Raw genomic sequence first — 22736 nt, 5'->3', positions numbered from 1 at the left:
TGAGGCCCGCAGGACGTTTGGTTCAAAATCAATCTAGATAAGGCCAGTATTTAAAGGTAATAGGGGTGTTAGAAAAGTTGATAAACTTAAATATCGCTTTTAGTTTTTTCCACAATACCGTATAAATTCTTAACAGCAGTATAATATTTTTCTTTCAAATTATACTTTGATTTTATCATTCTTCTATTGTTTTTATTTAATAGTAAGTTTAAAATATATTTTTTTATTTACAATTAACAAATATTAATATTAATATTATGCAAATATCAACAGCGTTAATTTTTGTATTGCAAACTTAAACTTAAACTTAAGCAGCATACTATCATTCTATATGCGTTGTCCGACTGAGGACAAGAGGATACAGTCGAAAATAACAGCTTTTAAAGTTGATGTTTGGAAATATTTTGATTTCAAATCAAATGAAAGCATTTACGACTTTGTCAAGAATCATGTGGTCTGTTAATTCTGCAACACCAGAGTCAAGTACTCGACAATACTACAAATATAAAATACATTTTCCTACATTTAACATGTGTATATTTTATTCTAATTGAATTGATTTGTTTTTTAATTTAAAAACTTTATCATGCAATTGAATAACATTTTTAAAAAATTATCTCCATTTGAAATATGACTTTCATTGTAATATCTCTTTCTGTCCAATTAAATTATAATGACAAAGAAATTGTACCAACTGCAGGAGTTGAACCACTACCTAGATATATCATTCAAAGCTGACAAGTACGAGGCCTAATGAATATAAACAAATAAAACTACTGGGATTGTATAAATAAAAAGAAAAGTGAACCTCAGAGATGCTGTCATCGTCGTCAGCGGCGTCGGCGCTTTGTCGACTCGTCTCCTCCACGGCGGCTCGGGTTTGATAGCCATGGTTACCCTGGCTCTTCCTTCCTTCTTCCGTCACAGCCTCAGATGGTGGATGCCCCTGCAACAATAACAAGAGATTTTGGTTATAAGTGTAAGCATGAGCTTATGGTAAGTTGAATTTAAGCTTTTAAAGAAAAGCACAAAATAGTCAGTTCCTTGTTCACACTGCCTGGTACCACGATTAGCCGTGAAGAAGAATGTTGGTTGGACAGACAAATATTATTGAGTTCAAATCGTCCCATGTTGCCCGAAGCGAACGTCTGTTTTTCCGAAGTGTCTACATGAATCGTGTTGAAGTAGAACCGTGAGGTGCTTCAGCTGTGAGAGTCCCGGCTGCAGCCGCTTCACTGGTTTGTTAGTTCTGCAATTGTGACTGAACACTAAATCATTTTTTATTATTATTAATTAAAAATAAATAAGTAGATTTAACATCAAATCTTAATTATCTAGTTGTATCATCTGTTCACATTTTGAAGCCTCTTGATTTTTTTATTTAAAACATTTTCATGCCAATTAAGGCCTTATTTGTAGACAAATGCATTTAAAGACTTTTTATAGGTCAACTAGTGTGTAAATCCAACTCTCCTGACTCACACATGTTTTAAATGTTGAAGTCTTTCTCTCCAAGATGCAGTAAGTCCCTCATCATGACCATGTTTTGAACTTATTACTTTATCAATTTCTCCCCCGTCTCAGCGAACGAGGTAACAAGAGCGGAGTCCATTAAGACGTAATAACGGTCTTCACTTCTCCTCCAGCCAGCTGTAATCACGCCCTGCTTTGTTTATACAACAAGTCCCTTGGAGGTGGAGACTTCCAGGATTAATGACACACGGTAACAAACCTCCATGTTTGACCAATCACAGCTGAGTGGGTGTGGTTATGGTAAACACGCTTTCAAACCCAGTGGGCGGGGCTTAAGATCATTTTCTAATGTCAATATTTCATTTAAAAGAGAGTTTTGTACGAACAGACACATACTGATGAGTACAATAGAGTCCAAGATCTATTTAAAATCAACACATTAAGTTGTCCTTCAAGGATCTGCGAGTACCCTTCTCTTGATTCGACTCACCCTGCTTTCTTTGGGAAGAGAGTGAATCGTGCGTCTCCTTCGCTCTGATTGATAAATATTGATCTCCTCTTCTCCTTTAGCCTCTCGCCAGTTGATTTGTCTCCTTTTAAAAACCAACACAGACAACGATGAGACATCCTTTTAAAGCGTTGTGTGGTTGATATCCTTGTTACTAACGTACCGAACTGAAGCGTCCTCCAGCTCCGGGACGAGGACCCTGCGGCTCCAGGCCACCAGGTCCCCCTCCGTGGCCATCTCGCTCCGGGGGGCGTTGCTGTGCATCTGTCTCACCCCTTCAATCTGTCCACTGCGGCGCAGACCCACATTGTGGGGCGAGTGGACTTCGTTCGGGGAGCCGACCGACCCTGAGAATTAAAAGAAAGAAATAAAAAACTCATTTCAACTTGTGAGGAGTTAATCATGGAAATGTGAGTCAGATATTCGAAGCAGCCGCAGCTCTACATGTGACCTCCACTGAATGATTAAGAACCGCAGATGTTAAGTCGAGGAAAACATGAATGCACGCTGGCAGCGACAAATTGTAATAATTCATTAAAATCTTCTCAAGTGTTATTACTCACCACTCGGTATCAAACCTGATTAATCACCCCACTTACCTAGTGTTTAGTCTATTAAGTTAAAATCATTTCCAAGTCATAAGACACAACATTAACTTTTTATTGAGACGTAAACGAAAAAAACCTGGAAATAACTTCAATTTAATTGAGCTAATTGAACGACTGATCCTTGAGTTTATATTTCTTTCTCACCTCTGGTGTTTCTGTTGCCTATAGCACCAGCATGAGGGTCATTATGACCCCCTAATCGCTGGTCCTGCTCCTGCTGCAGCCTCTGGATCATGGTGTCTAGTGGGCTGGGACCATCCACGGCCTGCTCACTCACCACTTGGTTGAGACCTGGAAGCAAACATGAATTCAAACACACGATTAGGCAACTTAAAAAGTTCAGAAAATAGACATTTTCTTAACCTTTGCTAAAAGCTTTACACTCACCGTAGTTGCCTAAATCATGAACTATGACACAGGTGTCAAACCTATGGCCGGATCTGGCCCGGGAACATATTTTATATAGCCTTCAGAGCTTCAAAATAAAAGCCTGTGTTGGTAAATGTTTGCAATAGTGATAGTATGATGAAGCTTCATGAAGCAGTGTTTTTATTTTCAGAGCCACTAGATGGCGGTCTCTGAACTATTTTCTTTTGTTTTAAACAGCTGTTCTAAAGAAACATCACATCATTTTTTTAACTGATGGCGCCACCTACTGACCTCTAAACAACATGACACTGTTTCATGAAGCTTCATCAGCCCATCAATAGTTTGCAAGCGTAGTGTGGTATTAAAACGACATCAATTTATCTGCAACGGTTTGAAAAATAAGAATAAAAAAGAGGATAATTCATAATAATATTATCGTGTAATGATTATAAATTCGACTTTTTCAACAACACAGCAAATGGTTATTGACTAGGCAATACATATGCAGTACATTTTTCAGGCACTGACACGGATAGCAGTTAACATTTTGGTCCGCTGCGTGATTGACACGTCAGTACTATGACCTCACTTCCTTCCTTGGATATTTTCACAACGTTTTTTTCAGGGGAACACGTATGGGGAAGTATATTTGTACCATCAGAATATTAAATGGTTGTATTTGACATTTCAAATGTTCAAACGTTTCAATCGTTTTTGTATGGAAGGGTTACATTTGTTTTGTATTGTATAATTGAATAAAATGAAAAAAAATAAAAATCAAATATTTATTTAAATAAATTAAGTTATAGAGAGTAATAAAGTGTCAAATTCTTAATCCAAATAAAAGAAAACATAAAAAAACATATTCTTAACTCGATATTTTTTATCCTTTTACATTCAATATAAAATCTTGGTATTAAGGTAAAAAAAAAAAACTTTATTAAAATTATTAATTAAAGTTAATTATTATTATTATTATTATTATTGATTATTATTAAAGTTCCACCACACGATAGCTAATGAGGGCGGGGCTACTTTAAGCCAATCATGTGACACGCGCACGATCATGTGACTGATCAAATATCAAACTCTGAGAACCTTTTTTTTTTCGAATTATTATTAAAATTCAATAATATCAAAAAATGTCCAACTTTCAAAGTAGGAAATTATTTCATCCAATTATTATAATAAAAATGTGATCAACAAGAAAAATAAAAATATTTTTTATTAAACATTTAAGTTTCAGCCATTTCTGATGACATACTTCCTTAAATCTCAGATGTTTTTAAAAAGATCTTGACATTTTTGAATGGAAATATCTGTTGCTGTAACATATGCGATGGTGGCTAAGTTTTCTCTCTCTCACCTGAAGACGTGACCCCCATCTGAGGGATCAGCTGCTCGTCCCTAAATCCCTCCCTGCCGGGAACCAAGCGCTGATATCTCGGAGGGTGAGGGTTCCCGTCCACATCCACCAGGAAGGGAGGGGGCATGAGATGCGGGGCCTGCTGGGTTTGCTCGTCCAGCACGTAATTGTTAGCATCCCGTATCAGAGGCCGGTAGTCTGTGTGGAAGAACATCTGGTCTGCAATCTGAAGTAAGAATCAGTGTTACGATAGGATTGCACGAAGAAAATCATCACTTTTTGATCAACTCATTCATTTGTTTAAGGTCAATATTCACATCTGGCAAAAATAATAATAGCATGAACTAATGAAGGAGAAATTCAATATTTATTTAATTTGACTTGAATGACACAAGTTTCTGATGAGAAGTTGAATAACTGCAAACAGAAGACTGAATATATAACGAAGGCAATCCATTATCAGGCCCGAGACATTTATTGGGTGTGAGCCCATTACAGTGTACGTGCCATCCTTACCTTGTCATACTTGCTGCTGGAGCCAAATCCAAAAATGAGCAGGTGTCCATGGGAGTCCGTTGCTGCAAAATGCTGCCCATCTGGACTACATTTGCAGTCGAACAAAGCGCCGTGCCCCTGGCCTTCGATCTAACGGCGGAGAATGAGAGACGTGTGTTAATAGCTGCAAGCTGCGCAAGTACAGACGCAAAGTTGTTCATGAAACAAAACTAGGAACTTTAGGAATTTAACGATGAAAACTTGGAGGCGTTTTAGAGGTGCCTCCTGGACGGCTTACAATTTGTTAGATTATTAACGCAGATGTTTTAATACCACAAAATATTAATACAAAGTCTGATGAAGTTTGAGCTAACAGTTTAATCCCTTGTGTTATCTCAGGGTCAAGGTGACCCGGGAGCCCGAAAACAAATGCGTTTGTGATATCCCTTGTGTTGTCTCTGGGTGACATTGAGCCTGAGACAACACAAGGGGTTAAAGAATCCCAAGTAAATGACGCAAATGAAAAAAGGAAATTCAAGATAACGATAAGAAATGAAAGTTTATGGCCTCACCATGTTGAAGTAGGACCGGATCTTGACTCCTCTGGCCAGGTCCCACACGATGCAGTTCCCATCGTGACCCGCCGAGAACAGGATCCTCGGATCAAAGGGGTGTGGCTCCAAAACAAACACTTCATCCTCGTGGCCCTTGAACGAAAGTGGTATTTCAGATGTTATTACTCAAGGACAAATGGTACAATCGATGGAAACTTATTTCACAAAAGCTTTTTTTTTTGCAGCTGTTCACATCAGACAAGGCTTCAAAAAATATAATAATGTACAAACTAAACTCTAATGTAGACATTTGAGGGTGTTTATTCTACATTTAGTTGGTTTTAATGGATAAGCCTGGATGGATGAAGTGCCAACTTATATATGATCATGTTGTTCAAATGTGAAACTCTCCAATGGATAGTTTTTAATAGGCTGTGTTTGAATAAGAAGAACAACCAGACTGAGTGATCCAAGTTTAATATTTTGATGTTAATTCAAATTGTTTACTTTATAATTAATATCTGAATTTTTGCCCAGATATCCCTGTTTTGAGTTTGAGTAACTGTTCTGCTCAGAAAACTTGATGAGAAAACAGCAAAATAAATAAGTAAATAGAAGCAATAAAGTCACTAATGTAAAAAATATTAATCCTTTATTATACTATACAGAAAGATTTCAAGTAGAGTACTATTAGTGTTGAAATGCTGGCATATTGCATACCATTAAGAGGTGGACCAGATTTCCAGAGGTGGAGTTCCACACTTTCAGTGTCAGATTGTTGGCTGCTGTGATCACTGTGCTGTCATGGCGATCCCACGCTACCATGGTAACCTTTAACTTGGTTACTTTGTCTTCCAGAGGCGGGGGCTGGTACTTCCTGGAAAAGGGGAGACGATGTTATTCATTGGAATGTTGCAATGTTTTCTTCAGGGGTTAAAAAACGATCTCTGGGTTAAGAGGCTTTTAAAGAACGATTCTATTACTTCATTTTTTTTTGTCTTCTGATCACATTTGTTTCATTAAATTATTCCAGTTTTGCTCTGATTTTATCTGTTAGATTTCATGAATTAATACAATTTTATTATTACTACAAACATAAAAAGGATTGTTTCACAAAACTGACCAATTAACATCTATATTTGGAACACTTAATTTATAACTGTAATAAATACAACTTAACAAACTTATTTTTAAAACAGATTCCTGTTATAACCTCTCATCTTAACTACAGGAAAAACACCATTAAAAAGCTCCTTGCACACCATATCACATATCAGGGTGAAAATACAGATTTTGACAGCTACACACACATGCAGACACACACCCGGGTAATTTAGTCTGCATGTCCAGCAGAATGCTCCTCCAGCCCTGAGGCTGCAGCTGCCAGATTCTTGCTGTTCCATCCCGACTGCCGCTCACGAACCTGAAACAAACACACACAGGTGAATGAGTTTTCATGCAAGTGTGTGATCTTTTACACATGTTAGTTGTTCTCAAAACACCCTCTAATATCAACATAAACAACTGAACCCCCCCACCCCCCTTTTTTTCTGACTCTACATCTTCATCACTACAAATTCTCTCCAGTCGAACCTCACACACACACACACACACACACACACTGCTGAGATAACAGCGTCCCCCGGGAATTCTGGCTGAGCTCATTTCGCTTTAAACACCCTGAGCCAGCGAAGGCTGTGTCGATCTGTGAGTGCTAGAGTGTGTATTAAAAAGTGTATTAGTTACTAAGTGAAGGTTGAGATTCTGCTGACATAATCGAGTAATATTGCAACACAAGGTCTGTGGAAAAACAAACTGCAGCTGTGTAGCCAAAAATACAAACACGGCCGGACACTTACCTGTCGCTGCCATGGGAGAATTGGATGCTGTCAACTTTATCCTTGAAAAAAAAAAAAAAATAGAGAACCGGTATTGTGAATAAATCTAGTTCAACACTGAACTAGTGGGTTCATTCAAAAGGCAGTTACTTACAGTGTGAGACTCAAGTTCAGAGATCTTCTCTGGTTGACCAGAGCCAAAATAGTAAACCCTGATGATGTGGTCAGTGCTTCCAGTAGCTAGAAACATCCCACCTGGTCCAAAAAAAAAAGACTCATTTTAGAACCAGGACTGGTAAACTCAATGACACAGGGGGCTGAAATCTAACATGAACTGTGAGTCTGATACTGTCTTTTCATTCTTAGAAGCTCAATCTTTCCTTATTTTCTCTGCATTTGTTCTACATCAAACACACCTGCGCTTTACTTTAATTGTTGTCATCCATTATCTCCATTTTCTTATCTTATACACATACATATAGAAGGTTAACCACATGATCATTTAGCTACTTAGATGTTAAGCCAACCATTTAGAGGCCACATTAAATAACATGGTGGGCCAGATTGAGATTGAGATTGACAGATGCGATTTAGACAGACAGTTTTTCTAGCATGTCTTATATATACAGCATATATATATATATTATAAACATAGATACAAAGGCAGTGGTAGTGAATTTACTCTATAAACAACATCTTAATATCTTATTGTTCTCCACTTAAATGACAGTTTGGTTTAAAGGAGTTTTTTTTATTCATCAAGATAAGAAAAGATTCACCTGCACTGAAGGAAGAACAGATCATCTGAACACCAGGTCTGGAGCGCTCAGTGAATTTACTCGGCCTCTGACTGGACACAAAATATGGATTCAAAGTTAAAAAACAAGATTTATGGGTACAGGTTATAAAATATTAAAAGCGGATTCAAAGATGAAAATTCCCTTGAGGATTTATTACGGTACAAAATCTTTTATTTGAATAATGTGCCTGCAATCTTTTAAACATTCAGGTTTTTTTTTGAAAACATCTCATTCCTTTTTTAAAGATCATTTTTAATGTCTTCCTTATTTGAATTCTCAAAGTCCAATGACCATCTAGACAAACTATTCCCAGCTTTTTGGATCAGGAACTTTTGTCTTTAATCATATTAATGTATTTATAATAACAGCCAATAGGTCAACACAGAAGTCAATCTACACACTTCTTATTTTGCTCCATGATTTCAAATTCACTTCAAAGCAACTAGTGTGTTTACTGGATTTCTTTTAAACTGTACAGTACTGGTTTAATACATCCGCAACCTTAAGGCGAAAATGTGTTGCGGCTGGCAAGAGTCATCGCTGCAGGATATACCCTGTATATCAAGTACGTTTCATTTTCACCAGCTTGAGTTACCTTTTAAAGTAAAATATTCCGACTCCAAAAAGAACAAGTTAAGTTAGATTTCAACAGGTTTCTACTCGATTTAAGTTTACATTTCGGTGTGACTTGAGATAAAAAGACAGTCGCACAAACACGTCTCTTTAATCAATTTGTGTATATTTCAGACTTTGTGTAAAAAACAAGAAAACCCGCAGGAGACCTAGACAGGTACGAACCAGAATTGCCTGAAGCAGGATTCAAAGCTCTCACAGAGAGGCACATAGGCTCTGCAGACAAGAGCTGCCAGAGTCATATATTCCTATGTGAAGGCTTTTAGTGTTAGGTAGAGATAGATGGTCATCTTGATAAGCACTGAGTCGTTTCATGAAAAGAGAGAATCCAACAGTTACAGAGCTTGATCTACTTTCATTATGGCCATCACATCCTATGCACTATTTTTTCTATCTTTATATAATCTTAATATATAATCTAAAACTGTTGATATATTTAACTCCATTTATTATTGTATGTATTTTATTCTTGATGTTTTTATTTATTGTTTGTAATAATTGTACTTTATGTCATAAATATGTGTTTTCATGGTAATCATAGTTTAGTGAGCTGTTGTGACAACATACATTTCCTCATTGTGGGAAAAATAAAGGCATATGTTTCTTTCTAAAATAGGTAATTTAACAATATTTCTCTGCTTTGATTTAATTATTAAACAACATAAAATAAGCAGAATAGAGAGGCAATTGAATGGGACCATACTAAATTAACCAACCAGAACCAAATCAGATTTCTTTTCTCAGTACGAGTCAAGGTCCAAGTTATATTTGAAGCAACATTTCGTGAACATAAACGATGAAAATGAATTCCCTCAAAAGATATATACAAGTAGACAAGCGGTTAAACAATCGTGCTGTAAATTAAATACTAAGTAATCACGTGAGACTGTTTGCTTTCTTACCCAAACTTGAGAGTGTGAGCGTCCCACAGCCAGAAACAGATGGTACCGTCAGCTCCTGTCGAGGACAAGTAGCGCTTGGAGCCACTACAAAGTGGAGAGAACTGCAAAGACAACCCATCAGAAGTTGGACAAGCCGTCTAAATAAGATGCTTGGGGTACATCTTTAAAACTTTTAGCAACATTAAATAGCTTTAAAAACTTTGGGAAAAAGAATTACTAATACATTTAAAAATAAAATGCTTATATTTGTATCACATTATAAAAGATAATCTAGAAAAAGAGTCATAATAAATGATAATGAAGATGTGTAAACAGACCTGTAGCGAGGTGATGGATGCAGCGTGGCCCTCCAGGACTGCCAGAGGAGCGCAGGTCTGTAAGCACCACACTCTGATGGTCTTATCACAGGACCCCGCCGCGATCATTGTGTTCTCGTAGCTGACTGCCATGTCCGAGATCTCGGCTGCATGGCCGCGTAGCGTCGCCAGCAGTCGGCCGTCATCTGTCCCCCAGATCTTCACCAGGCAGTCGTCAGATCCCTAGGAAACAATTACACATGTTAGAACCAATGAAACTCAGATTTTTTTGACATTTTTTGTTGTCGTCGTTTTCCCCTCATATTTTGTCTTTTCTCCTGGCTAAATGTTCCTGAGGAAATTCAATTGCTCACCCCTTTTCTTTGACAATGAAGTTATGTAAGCACTGGATAGACGAAAGAAAAGGTTAAGGTAAAGATTTCAAACTCCTCAATATTAAAAGCAATGTAAGCTTTTTAACTTGATAAGGGAACACTTACATTTTTCATCCTCAACAGCATGGATGCAAAATTGTAAAAACTTGTTTTATGATACAATAAATATTTAGCTCACAACACGATACAATACATTCAGCTCACAACACGATACGATATATTTAGCTTGTGATACAATACATTAAGCTCACAATATTATACAATACATTTAGCTCATGATACAATACATTCAGCTCACAACACGATACATTAATATCACGATACAATACATTCAGATCACAATACTGTACGGTGTATATCGATTCAATTAAAATATGCCCTAAAATTTAGCTTTAAAAGCAGCAGGGGCCGACTGCATCCTCTTGTCCCCAGTCTTTACCAGGATCTTTCCGGATTTTATTGGCCCTTTTTTTGCATGCTGGCATCTAGCCATGAATAAAAGAAAATTGATCTGTGATAAACGTAAAAAAAAAAGTAATTTCTCAGGGGGGTTTTTTCCCCTCACACCGTACTCAAAAGGTACCTAAACCATACTTAAGATGTCATTTTCTTATATGTTCTCAGATATATTTGGATCTACTCCACATCAAGGCTTAATTAGATGAACGCTTAAACACTAATAAAGCTCATTTTAAACACATTTATCTGTAATAAAATGTTTTAAACATTACCAAGAATCCATCAAACAAAACAAGAACAGAGTCTTCTTTTTTTGTTTCAACAAAAGGCAAAACCATGAAAAAAGTCCATCCAATAATGAGAACAAATTCAGTTTATTGTCAAATACACAAATAAAATTGTGCCTACGAAGGTTTTCCCAAGATCCATAGTCATGTGTTTTATTAAAATTCACAGAACACATGTAGCACAGATGGCTAAGCTTCCGACCAAGTCTATTGTTCCTCAAACAAACATTGATCAAAACATTCCCCACTAGCTGCTTGAAGTTGATCAGTGTCTTGAAGGACGAGTGGCAACTGGGACTCATCCACTTTCTCTTCCTTTCTAAGAAGAAGTTATCAAAATCCAACTGCTGATCTCACAATCCTGTAGGACCATGATGACAACGAAGCATATTTTTCAACAAATCTAAATTAACCTAAAATAGAGTTTTTTCTCTCCACTACACACAATAATATATGTCCCAGAGAAAGATCTGATTTACTTTTTGTAGTATTTATTAAAGGCTGGATAAGAAAATGCATATAAACATGTGATTCTTTTGGCTTAAAATTCTGGATTAACCTTCCATATTATTAATAAAACACTAGATATGTTTTAAGACCAACCAAGAAAAGTTGTGTGTTTTTTTTAATAGGATAAGACTCGCTTTATTTTTTAGAACAATCTGTGTTCAAGAGAAAAAGAAAAATGCTATGTTTATCAGACGTTATGGATTCACCAGACGTTTATTTAAATACTACGCAAATATCTACTTACTTCGTTTTCCCAACTTATTTTGACTCATTGTGAGATGTGTTAAACATTCTTGACTATCAATATCTCATAGATGCTTTACTCTATTCACAACTTTTGTAGTTCCGTCTGACTTTTACTCATCCTGCAAACAGACTTCCTGTTCTTCTCACCTGCAAGAGTGGCTTTGAAACAATGCATCAAACACATCTTGTCATATACTTATATGTTCATGTCACATATTATGGAGGATAGACATCGTGACTTCTTTCTTCTCAACCGTTCTAACTTCATCCAGTTTTAAAGATAGACTGACAGCACACTGCTGAGCACCACATACGTTATTTATTTTATGAAGTGACTCACGGTCACAATTGTGTTGTTTTTTGAATCACTTATAGGAAAGTTATTTATAGCTGATTATAGTCCAAGTTTTCTGAATAATAAATGATGTAAAATTGGTGGTTTCACTTTCTATAAAGTGAACAAATGATCGACAAAGACAGGTTGAAAGTGGGGAATTTATAATTGAAAGCCTTGAAGCTTCAACATACGATCAGTGTGTAAGACTAAAGGTTGCATGAAGTCAACAGGAGAAAACATGTTGCCGTCTTTGTACAATAAATGTAATGAATTTAAACCATAAAAACTTCCTCGACATCACTGATAGATTAGCTCTGAAAGGCACCATTTCTTAAGAAAGCAGAATAACGATCAATTGAATTGATAAATGGAATTTTACTAGCTAGTCATTGGTGGGAGAGATTTCATGAAACAACTGGTGATTGTCCATGATGCACTGTCCTCATTTTCAAGGGCACTAGCTGACGCTCGGGTGTGAATTGGCAAGAATCCAGCGATACGACACGCATCACAATACAGGAGCAACGATATATTGCAACCGCGATAATGTAAGATCAAGAACATATCTGTATTATTTTCCGAGTACTTGACTCTGCTGTTGCAGAATTTACAGACCGCATGACAATGCTTTCATTGATTTAAACCCAAAATTTGTCCAAACATCCGCTTTAAAAGCTGTTGGAGTCGACTGTATCCTCTCGTCCTGAGTCACACCCGGGATCACACAAGATTTGATTGTTCCTTCAGGTGCGCAGGACGTAATGATTGTCGCTAGAAATGTAATTGTAATAAAAATCTGCATCATGACACCACATTAACACATCATGTCTTTGTTTATGTGTTTTTGTAAGGGTGGTATTTTAAGAAGAATGTTCCTTTAAGTGTGGGAGCATACATACTAAATAAATATGCAGTAGTTTTAAGGTACTAAATAAAGGACAGTTTAACAGTGACAAAACAAGCGTGGCTACTCATGTCTGCCTGAGAACAAACACAACTTAACCATCAATCCAGTAATTCAACATAAAACTGACGATATTTAGATCAAACGTCAACCTAAACGTCGGTGACAACAACGGCTAATCCATAACCACCATTACTCTTTTACGTCCTCATACAATGTCCATCGACAAATATTAAATGTGTCTCAGCCTTCATGGCAAAAATCAATATGGCCTTAAGCCAATCAACTCGGTAACATTTGCATTTTTTCTACTCGCTAAATGATCATCGCAGTCCATCGGTGTAAATGAAACCATCAATCTGCCTCTTACAGCCACAAATAGACGTGAACACGGGGGGAGAGTCCATAAAAATATTAGAATTAAAATGATGTGTTGATGAAAGGAGGCAGTCTCCCAGAGACGGAGGGGGTAAAAAAATAAAAAAAAACATTGAAAGAAAGTGGAGGAGACAGAGAATGAATTTTAATTCTGGCACTTAGCCAGCGCCCCAGAGGAAACATTTTCTCCAGTTATGATGAGAAATAGAAAGAAAGGTTGGGGGGGCTGGGAAACAAAGAAGGGGCAGCGTAGAAAGAAAGATCAAAAAGGTGAGGGAAAGCGGAATGAAAGGAAGCAGTGGAAACGAAAGATAGCAGGAAAATGAAGCATCAATCCGCGACTCCTTCTTCGCCCGCACACGGTCATTTAAACAGAGATTTAAACATAGAAAGATTGGACCATATTAGGAGGCGCTGTTGGAGATCCAAACAGCATAGAAAGGAAACATTAAGCCATTTTAATAATCAACAAGGTCGCGTCTCACAAAACCATGTGAAGAAAATGGCAAAGAAGGTCAAAGGTTATTGTAAGTAAGTAATTTGTATTTGTAGAGCGCTTTTCCAAACCAGGGTCACAAAGGGCTTAAACAATCAAAACAATACTCAATAAAATATATGCTAGAAGGTCAAGACAACACCGAGTCTAACAAATGTCTTCCGTTGAATCCGTTTTTGTGAATTAATCGTACAGAATGTTAAGTATATTGTACCAACGATTAGGGACAACATGTTGAAATTTGATTTAGAGGAAAGAAATTAGAATTAAAACGTGATTTGGGGACAATATTTACAACAACACAAAGAAATCCTAATCTTAATCAATTATAGACAAATGTCAAACTAAACAGTTATGAATGAACTCTTTATATTCATTTGTTGACAGAAAATAAATGTGGATACAAAGTTGTGTATTTAACTGATAACAAGAAACGTACAATCTTAATTATTTGTCCCTCAATTCTAGACATATATCCATCCAAACAGCAACCAAATGAACTCTTTATATGTCCAAGATGACATGAAATAATAGTGGAAACATAGTTGGTTATAAGGTACGAATATTCACTGGATAACAAGCAGCTTTTAGATCACGATGCAAATACTCCCACATGAAAGAGATCATATGCTTTTGAAAAGATCAATGACCGAATTCGGAACAATGTACTTTATTGTCTCGGGAAGAGACAATGTCCCGAGGAGTAAGTAGTGTGAAAGATCGATTTCCCCTAATTCCACAGAGAAATGCTGCCTTTACATTAGGCACCCAAAACATGCGTGATCCCTCAGAGCATCCAACAAATAAAATCAATTTGATAAACATCGAGCTTCTGCTCTTAATCTGCATTTCAATTGCAAATCAAGCAGATGGTTGTAAATACGGAGCCTGCGAGTCGATTTCAAACAAGTGTATCTTTTCAAAAATAAAGGTTAAAAAAAAATCAACTATAAAACACCAGATCGTGCTGGACTGATAAGAGAAGCGCTTTTAAGTGCTAATTGTTTCATGTGCTTCTGTGTCATAATTTCTAGTTTACTGGAAAATAATCCCTTTTTTCAAATGAAAATGTAGAGAAAGAGTGTTTTGCTCTTTCAAGGATGAGTAAACAAATGGCATTTTAATAGTGAGTCATGCAATTTGTGTCAGGACATTAGGGAGATACCGAGCATGATAGACGGCAGACGAGGTCCCTTAACTACATGTCTCATAGCTATGATGTCAGAGTGTGGCTACAGGAGAGGGAGAGGAACAGTGTGTTGATAAAAAACAAGGACAGACATGTGTGTTGGTTTATTTGTCAGAATGCAGAACGGTAAAAAGATCTTGCTGTTTTTTTTTGGCCAAGAGAGATTTTATGCAAAAGCTTTTCCGACCTCCAAGACTCTCTTAAGTCAAAACAACTGCTCTTTAATAGTGAGTTTTGTCTCTACTAATGTGAAGAGAGAAAAAGCAAAATCCTCTTCTATAATGAATCACATGCCTTGTATAACTACCACAACGACACAGAGAAACATGTTGGAAAAGAGAATAATAAATATTTTTGTCTGATTACCGTGAAGATGCGACGCCCGGTCCGGTCGAAAGTCACGCAATAAACCGATGACAAGTGTCCGAGGATTCTCTTGTGCATCTTCATGTGCTGGTAGACGGCCGTCGGCACCAGTTGACGGAGTCTGTAGGAGCCGTTCAGCCGACGTCCGAAGCCGGTTTCCACTGTGGGTGAGGAAAGCAGCATGTTTGCCAGGGGTTTGATCAACAGTGACAGATTTGTTTTAACTGTATTAGGTGCATTTTTTCAAAAAGAAAGAGACAAGATTACCACATTCAAAAACGTATTCACTCCGAGGGTAAATTTCAACTCGGTAATTAAGATGTTTTACAGTCACAAAAAGCACCTTGGTTTGCATCGAGATTTGAACACACAACCATCTTACTCAGCATTAGCCACTTCCTACAATGCTACTTCCTTTTATTAAATAAAAAATTATAACTGAATTAAGTGTATGAATCATTCGCTTAAGCAATTATATCCTGCACAAATGAAAATATGCAAGCAAGTATTTTTTACTCTACTTTAATTAAATGATCAGAAAACATTTATAGCCAGTATTTTAAGAATACTTTTTGCAGGTGTGGACAAATTAAAAAATTGAATAAATATGATGCATTAAAATAAATAGAATGAAATAAGAACAAATTTGGTATAAATTAAAATTACATTAAAATTAAACAACTGATGTACGGTCCAAATTAGTTTTTTGACTCCTCACCAATGTTAGGTGGGCTCCCGTAGATGATCGGCGGCTCCGGGGGTCTCCCACAATGCAGTGCTGCCAATGCTGAACCCTTCCATACGACATGCTTGCAACCTGAAGAAGGCACAACATTCATTAGAAGCCTTAAATATACAGCAAGGAAGTCTCTAGAACTAGACAGGAAATGTGGGTGGAACACCAACGTACTCTTGCTGGTTCTCAGGAGATTCTGTCTGCCGGCCCCCAACAAGCTGGTGAGGCCCGGAACACTTGCGGGAACCTCCGCCTCCAGAAGTGGACATACTCTGGAGCAGACCTGCAGCAGGTGCTCTGGACTGATGTGCCGGTAGAGCTTGACCTGCAGCCAAAGAGACATGTTATTGGGTCGGTATTTAGCAGACACAAGGTACTGTTAACTAGGGGTGTACTAGTTTTCACTGTACCATTTTGGCTTTCAAATAATGTTCATTTTTTAATCATACTTCTGTTATTGTTTCTATTTCAATAAAGTGTGTATTCAATACAACTATTCTATTTACTATGTTTGATCATTTTTGTGTTGCAACTTCTGTTTCACAGTTTAAGGAACAAGGCACCCCAGTGATGACTGAGGATGAGTGGATACAGTCGAATCCAGCTGCTACAAAAGTAAATGTTTTGGACATATTTTGGTTTCAATACCAAAGAAAGCAGTTACAACTAGGTCAAAATCATGTTATCTGTAAATTGTACAACACCAGAGTCAAGTACTACATATATCATATCGTTGCCTCAGTATAGTGAAACGTATCACCAGATTGTTGCCAATACACACAAAAAGTAATAACAAAATTAGCTTTTAAGCAATTGTTTCTTCCCTGATTCCAACTGATTAAAATAACATCTGGGTAATAACCAAAATAAAATTGGAACCCCTTGTTCAGATGTGGGCTGTCATCCATAGCACTGTATCCGATACGTATGTTTAACTACAATCGTAGATTTTCATTGCAAGACCAGCCAGCTTGGCAACTACCACCCTGACCCAGGATCAGATGGTGGAGATTACATTTCCAAAACGGGCCCTGGTACCTCGTCAGCGCTGGCACAAACATCTGACCAAACACTGCTGACCAAACATTCACCCTTATAATCTGGCAAAATACTAGTAGTTAATATGCATGCATACATTTGCATTATATAATTTAATGAGGGTAAACATATTTTAGTTAATTCCTGATAATTGTTGCGGGAAAGTAAAATGTGTATTCTTAATAATCAAAGAAAGATCAGGAATAACCATTGGAATAAATGAAATTGAATTTAAATAGGTTTATAATAATTTTGTAATTCTTATTTTTAAGCAAATGCTCAAATTATGATTAAAAAAAACATCCACATGTAGGAGTAGAATGACTCAGATGTATTAAACAATTCTACAGCAGTACGATACCAGTGGAGAGAAGGGGGTGTGGCATGAAACACAAGTGGTGAAGCAAAACCAGACACACACACTGATATCAAACACACCACTCGTATTCCACTCACACACTCGGAGACGCCAGTGCATGGCCTACTTCTGATAAAAAAAATAAAATACACAGGCTGGAAAGATTGGGGACGAAAGATAATATGCTGCATAAACCGGTGTGCATCGTCTCTTAGACGAACAGATGGCGTTGAAATGTCGAGACAAAGATGTCACTTAATAATGCAAATATTAATTGTACACTCGTTTATCTACACATGCATTAAAAAGCACGACGAACACACAACACATGAGCCACACTAAAAAACATCCGCAGAGCAAAACCTGCATCGATTAAACGCAGCAAAGATTAAATCCATAAATAAATGAAAAATATCTAAATTCTAATAAAGATTGTATCACATTTATCTTTTTACATTAAGCATGTTAAACTGGTTAATAGAGGTAGCAGAATACAGCATTTTAGACAAATTAAAAATGAGCTCTATTGATTAAAAATATGAAAATAAACAGCTAATTAACATTAATTATTTAATAGGTAGTAATTACAATAGATGGAGGCATCGTTGTTGATAAGCTCCAAAAAAAAAGGGGGCCCAACCCCCCATCTGCTTGTGTATCAGCCCACATCTTTTAAAAGGGACACCTCAGTGTTTTCACTGCAATCGATTAAAACAACACGCTTCCCTTTTCGCCTGATGATTCAATTTGTCTTTTTCTTTTAACAGATATATTACGCCTTGTTTTTACAGAAAACGATGAAGGAACAGAAGGAACTGAAGAATGGGGGAGGAGGGAGGGAGGGAGGAGTGCAAACAGGAAGAGGAGACAAATGTTAAAATGTTAAATAAAGTATATTGTTTTAAAATGTCAAGATGACACGTTTGTAATAAGGATGTCGTGAGAAGTGTGAGTAAAACTAAAACTAAAAAAAAAAAAAGAATTATTAATTATAAATTTAATAATTATAGGTTATTAATAGGTTATTTGTTTTAAAATAAAAAAGTTAATCTGGATTCAAACCCTTAAACTAAACTGATCCATCTTTCTTTGTGACGTAAATGTCAACAAGGCTCGTATTTACGCAACAAACCGACGCATGTTTAATTATGACGTCATTAACACGTTAAATAAAGCTGTTATTATTATAATAAAAAATATCAACAGTTTACCTCGTGAGAAACTCTTGTGTTGGAGAAGAAATAAATAAATCCACGGGACGAAACCAAAAAAAAAGAAAAGCCGAAATCCGAGAGGAAAATAATCCATGACAACGATTATAATCCAATAATGTTTTAAAATGTTTTAAAAACTTAAAAAAAGGGGTGATATCTGGAGGAAAAAGAGCGCCTCCATGTCGTCCAGGGTCTGTGGCGCAGGGAGTCCCTCCTCCGGGTCCTGCTGCTGCTCCACCACAACACTCATGACGTACCAACAATTCTTAAACCCGAACCTACACATCGGTACCAACAACACAACAAAAAAAACAACACCCGGGTTCACACTCGTGGGGGGCTCGAGCCACGGTGTCGCCTCACAACCAACCCCTTGAACTCAACCTTTTTTTTTTATCCATTTTTCTTTTTTTAAATAAAGACATTTCCAGTCTTTACCATTACAACAAAAAAAATTGCGGGAAATTCAATTTTTTATTTTGCTCTCTTCGAAACTTTTTCCCCAGACTAGTTTTTATACTTTACCAAATTCTGGTAGGTCCCCGGGTGTTCCAGCCCAGTCCAGTCCAGCCTCCTGGGCAGTAGCTGGTTCCGAGGAAAACGATAAGTCAGTTTTTTATTTAAAAAACAAACGACATTTTAAATTAAATAAGCGTTTAAAAGGGAGATGTTTAGTGCGGCGCATCTTGTAGCGTACCTCCTTCTCCTCCACCTCCTTTATCAGCGTCTAAAAAAAATAAAAAAGGGATTAAAACACAACATTATCGTGGATTATGTTCATAATAATGTTATAATATATATAAAAACAAACCTCGGCTGCTTTCTGACACGGTCCAGCTTCTAGAAACCGGGCTATTAGGAAGTACAGTTCTGCTCGAAAAAAAAAAAAGGAGGACAGAAAAAAAAAAAAGCTGCGTTAGAAAAAAATGGACCGAAGGGAATTTTTTGTTCTTCTTTTTTTTTAAATATACTCAACTCTGGGGCGACACTGCTTACCTGAAGTCAACCGCGCGACGTGTGTAGTGTCTGAGGCCATTTTGGTTGTTTGTTTCCGCCAGGGCAGCGGCAGCGGGTCCTCGGTGGCTGCTGCCCTGTAGCTGTCACTGTTTATCCACCAGGAAGAAGAAGCTGCCTCCATTCAGCCCCTCGCTCTCCGCAGCGAGGCCCGGCTGCGCGCGGTTGTGTGTCCCTCCGCGAAAAAAAAAGCTAGTCCTCCACCAACCAACCGCGCTCGACACCGAACCCCCCCCCCAAAAAAAGAAACACGACTATATCGCTCCTACCCGAACCGAGTGTCACCCCACGAACGCGTGTATTTATAAAGCGATTAAATCGCTTATAAATCTATAATCGAAGTTAAAACCCTCCCCCCCCCGCTTAAAGGAAAAAAAAAGGCGCAAGCCCTCTGCGGAAGAATACAGACGTTAGCTTCTCGCGGTGGTAGAGAGGAGGTAGAAATGGCAACCTGCGTTTTTAAAACTGAGAGCTTTGCGGCAGATAAATCTAGTTTTTATTCCACTAATCGCGCGGGGATAGACACTCAACATGTCAACCTATTTAAAAAAAAAAAAAACGTCGAACAAATTCAAGTATTTTCGTGTGTTTTTACACGCGATCCGCTCACGACACCGACATTATTTCCTTAAGATATCTTTATTTAATGTTGTGTTTAGTCTGAGTCGTTATGGTGTAACAACATGTCTCGCTCACGCACCCACTCTCTCAGGGAGACGTCCATCTCCTGGCAGCCAGTAAAATGGGGGAAGGGTTGATGAAGGAAGGGAAATGCATCTTTAGTAAATGAAACCTTGTGAGTTAGAGACATGAAACTACATCTTAAAATGGACGATCGTTTGAAGATTAATACCAAAAAAAAATGGTGATTCCTTTTATTCGATGGAAAGTTGTAAGTATATATATACAACAAACAGGAGGAAGTCATATTTATAATAACATATTATAACATGTGAGTGTTTTTTTTTATTATTGACAGACAGTGTAATACAACATTCAATGAAGGTTTGTTTATAATGTTGTTGTTACAAGTAAAAACACAAGCAGAAAAATATTCATTTAAAAGTCTAAAAGTAAAACCTGTCTTTACACACTTTGATCAAAAAAATGTACCCTAAATATTACAGTGTTTTCACCATTATTACTACTGGACCCTGATATGAAACAAGTTCTTCTCCACTGACATAAGACAACACATGTTTTTTTCCATATAAGCACAAAAAAACACCTTCTTTCTACGGTTGACATTTATAAACTCAACTTAAGAGAAAAGGGCTAATCGACGACAACAATATCGACATACATTCGATGTGATTTTGGTTCATTTTAAAATGAAAGTATCTTAAAGTACTGAACACATAAAGCTCTTGCAGGACTTAGCAGATGACTTTGTGGGTCTTTTTTAGGAGTTTGACACATATCCTTTAGCGATATGTACAAAATAAACAAGCTTAACAAATCTCACAGAATGTTAATGGTGCATTACGGACATTTAAAACTATACTACTTAAAATATTCTAAACTTCCTCCTGTGTCAGGCGTCTTACGTGTATATCGTGATAATGATGATCGACTTGTAGGTCTTGAGATTCAACTGAGGCCTTCTTGTGAAAAGTACATTACCAGTATATTTGCACAATCCATGAGACATCCATCCAGATATATTAAAACTTCAAATCTGTTTTTAAGATCAAGATACATGCCAATGTAATATTACGACAAATTATCAAAGATTGAATTGATTACTTTTGCCCAGTTCATAAAATTACAATCTGTTATTGTAACAAATTATTTCTCAATTCTAGTTTTATATGATAAATACTGTTGGGTTTTAAAAAACATATACACATGTTTGAATAAAATTGCATCACTTAGTTGTTGCTAGTTATATATATGAATATAAATTAACATGTTATCACAATAATTTCAGAGATTTAAAAAAAAGAATGAATTGGAATCAATTAAATAAGTAAGTAAGTCATTTTTATTTGTATAGCGCTTTTCCAGACCAGGGTCACAAAGCGCTTAAACAATCAAAACAATACTCAATAAAATATATACTTTAAAGGTCAAGATAAAACTGATAACACAACAGGAGTTCCAGAAAGTCAAGGAAAATTAACCAATTCAATGTAATTGTTCAACCATAATAAGTGAAGAAGAAAAAAACGTTTTCTTCCAAGTTAAATGTTTTGAAGTGTAAACTTAACGTGGTCAACCACCAACATGACCACAGGGAGGCAGCCCTAGTCTACCGGCTGCCTAGGGCCACGCTGGGGTCAAAGGTCATGGAGGAGACTCTTTGGCCAACAATGTGCAATACATGTTAACTTGCTTTTAAAACCATATTAATCTTCACCTACTTCAGTTCATACTTCACTGTATACTAGACAAGGTGATATAAAGATAAATGTGTAAACAAATGACCAGATGAGACAGTGGATGACTAGTTTAAATCAATGCTAAACTACTTTCCGCTCTTATTGACATTATATATGTTTTACATCAACCTTTAACTCAAAGTCTTCGTGAATCCAGATGAAACTTCAGAACACATTGTACATTTTATCCTCTTTTACTCGTCCCATTATCATATTTTGCCTCAAAGACATATTCAAAAACACAAAAATGTAAGGAATTCATGTAGCTCTGATCACTCTTAATACTAGATATTAAGTGTAGCAAATGGTACGGCTATGATATACTTTAATGTTTATTAGTGGACAATATTTTTAGTAAGTAAGTAATGGTTAATGGAAAGCGTCTTTCTAGACTAGGGTCACTAAGTGCTTTCACAATCAAAAACAGTACACAGTTAAAGTATACTTTAAAAGGTCAAGACATATTTGTCTTAAGATGTTTCTTGAAGGAGTCAGTAGATCATCAAACACAGAGAGAGAGGAAGATCGTTCCAAAGCTTATGAGCAACAGCCTGGAAGGATTTCTCTCCACTGGTCCTGAACCGTG

The 22736-nt window shown here is 36.9% G+C and overlaps 1 protein-coding gene across 2 annotated transcripts in view; it reads right to left on the bottom strand.

Annotated features, from left to right (window-relative positions):
- phip (PHIP subunit of CUL4-Ring ligase complex) overlaps nucleotides 1-20141 on the bottom strand; it is a 32521-nt gene extending 12380 nt beyond the window's left edge. For both annotated transcript variants that reach the window (XM_087812059.1, XM_087812060.1), the window contains exons 1-21: nucleotides 19752-20141; nucleotides 19567-19625; nucleotides 19453-19482; nucleotides 19281-19340; nucleotides 16320-16470; nucleotides 16128-16226; nucleotides 15410-15570; nucleotides 9864-10085; nucleotides 9547-9647; nucleotides 7991-8061; nucleotides 7366-7466; nucleotides 7233-7273; nucleotides 6698-6796; nucleotides 6094-6250; nucleotides 5392-5526; nucleotides 4841-4969; nucleotides 4325-4550; nucleotides 2734-2880; nucleotides 2145-2328; nucleotides 1964-2066; nucleotides 809-946 (exon numbers count right to left, since the gene is read on the bottom strand). In XM_087812059.1, coding sequence (XP_087668185.1) covers nucleotides 809-946; nucleotides 1964-2066; nucleotides 2145-2328; nucleotides 2734-2880; nucleotides 4325-4550; nucleotides 4841-4969; nucleotides 5392-5526; nucleotides 6094-6250; nucleotides 6698-6796; nucleotides 7233-7273; nucleotides 7366-7466; nucleotides 7991-8061; nucleotides 9547-9647; nucleotides 9864-10085; nucleotides 15410-15570; nucleotides 16128-16226; nucleotides 16320-16470; nucleotides 19281-19340; nucleotides 19453-19482; nucleotides 19567-19625; nucleotides 19752-19893 — 2556 coding nt within the window. In that variant the 5' untranslated portion in view covers nucleotides 19894-20141. The remainder of the gene's footprint in view (nucleotides 1-808; nucleotides 947-1963; nucleotides 2067-2144; nucleotides 2329-2733; nucleotides 2881-4324; nucleotides 4551-4840; nucleotides 4970-5391; nucleotides 5527-6093; nucleotides 6251-6697; nucleotides 6797-7232; nucleotides 7274-7365; nucleotides 7467-7990; nucleotides 8062-9546; nucleotides 9648-9863; nucleotides 10086-15409; nucleotides 15571-16127; nucleotides 16227-16319; nucleotides 16471-19280; nucleotides 19341-19452; nucleotides 19483-19566; nucleotides 19626-19751) is intronic.
- Nucleotides 20142-22736: the final 2595 nt, after the last annotated feature.

This window comes from Callionymus lyra, chromosome 17 (genome assembly GCF_982586985.1).
Source record: "Callionymus lyra chromosome 17, fCalLyr1.hap1.1, whole genome shotgun sequence".
Taxonomy (NCBI): domain Eukaryota; kingdom Metazoa; phylum Chordata; class Actinopteri; order Syngnathiformes; family Callionymidae; genus Callionymus; species Callionymus lyra.
This window is presented reverse-complemented; position numbering and strand designations above follow the sequence as displayed.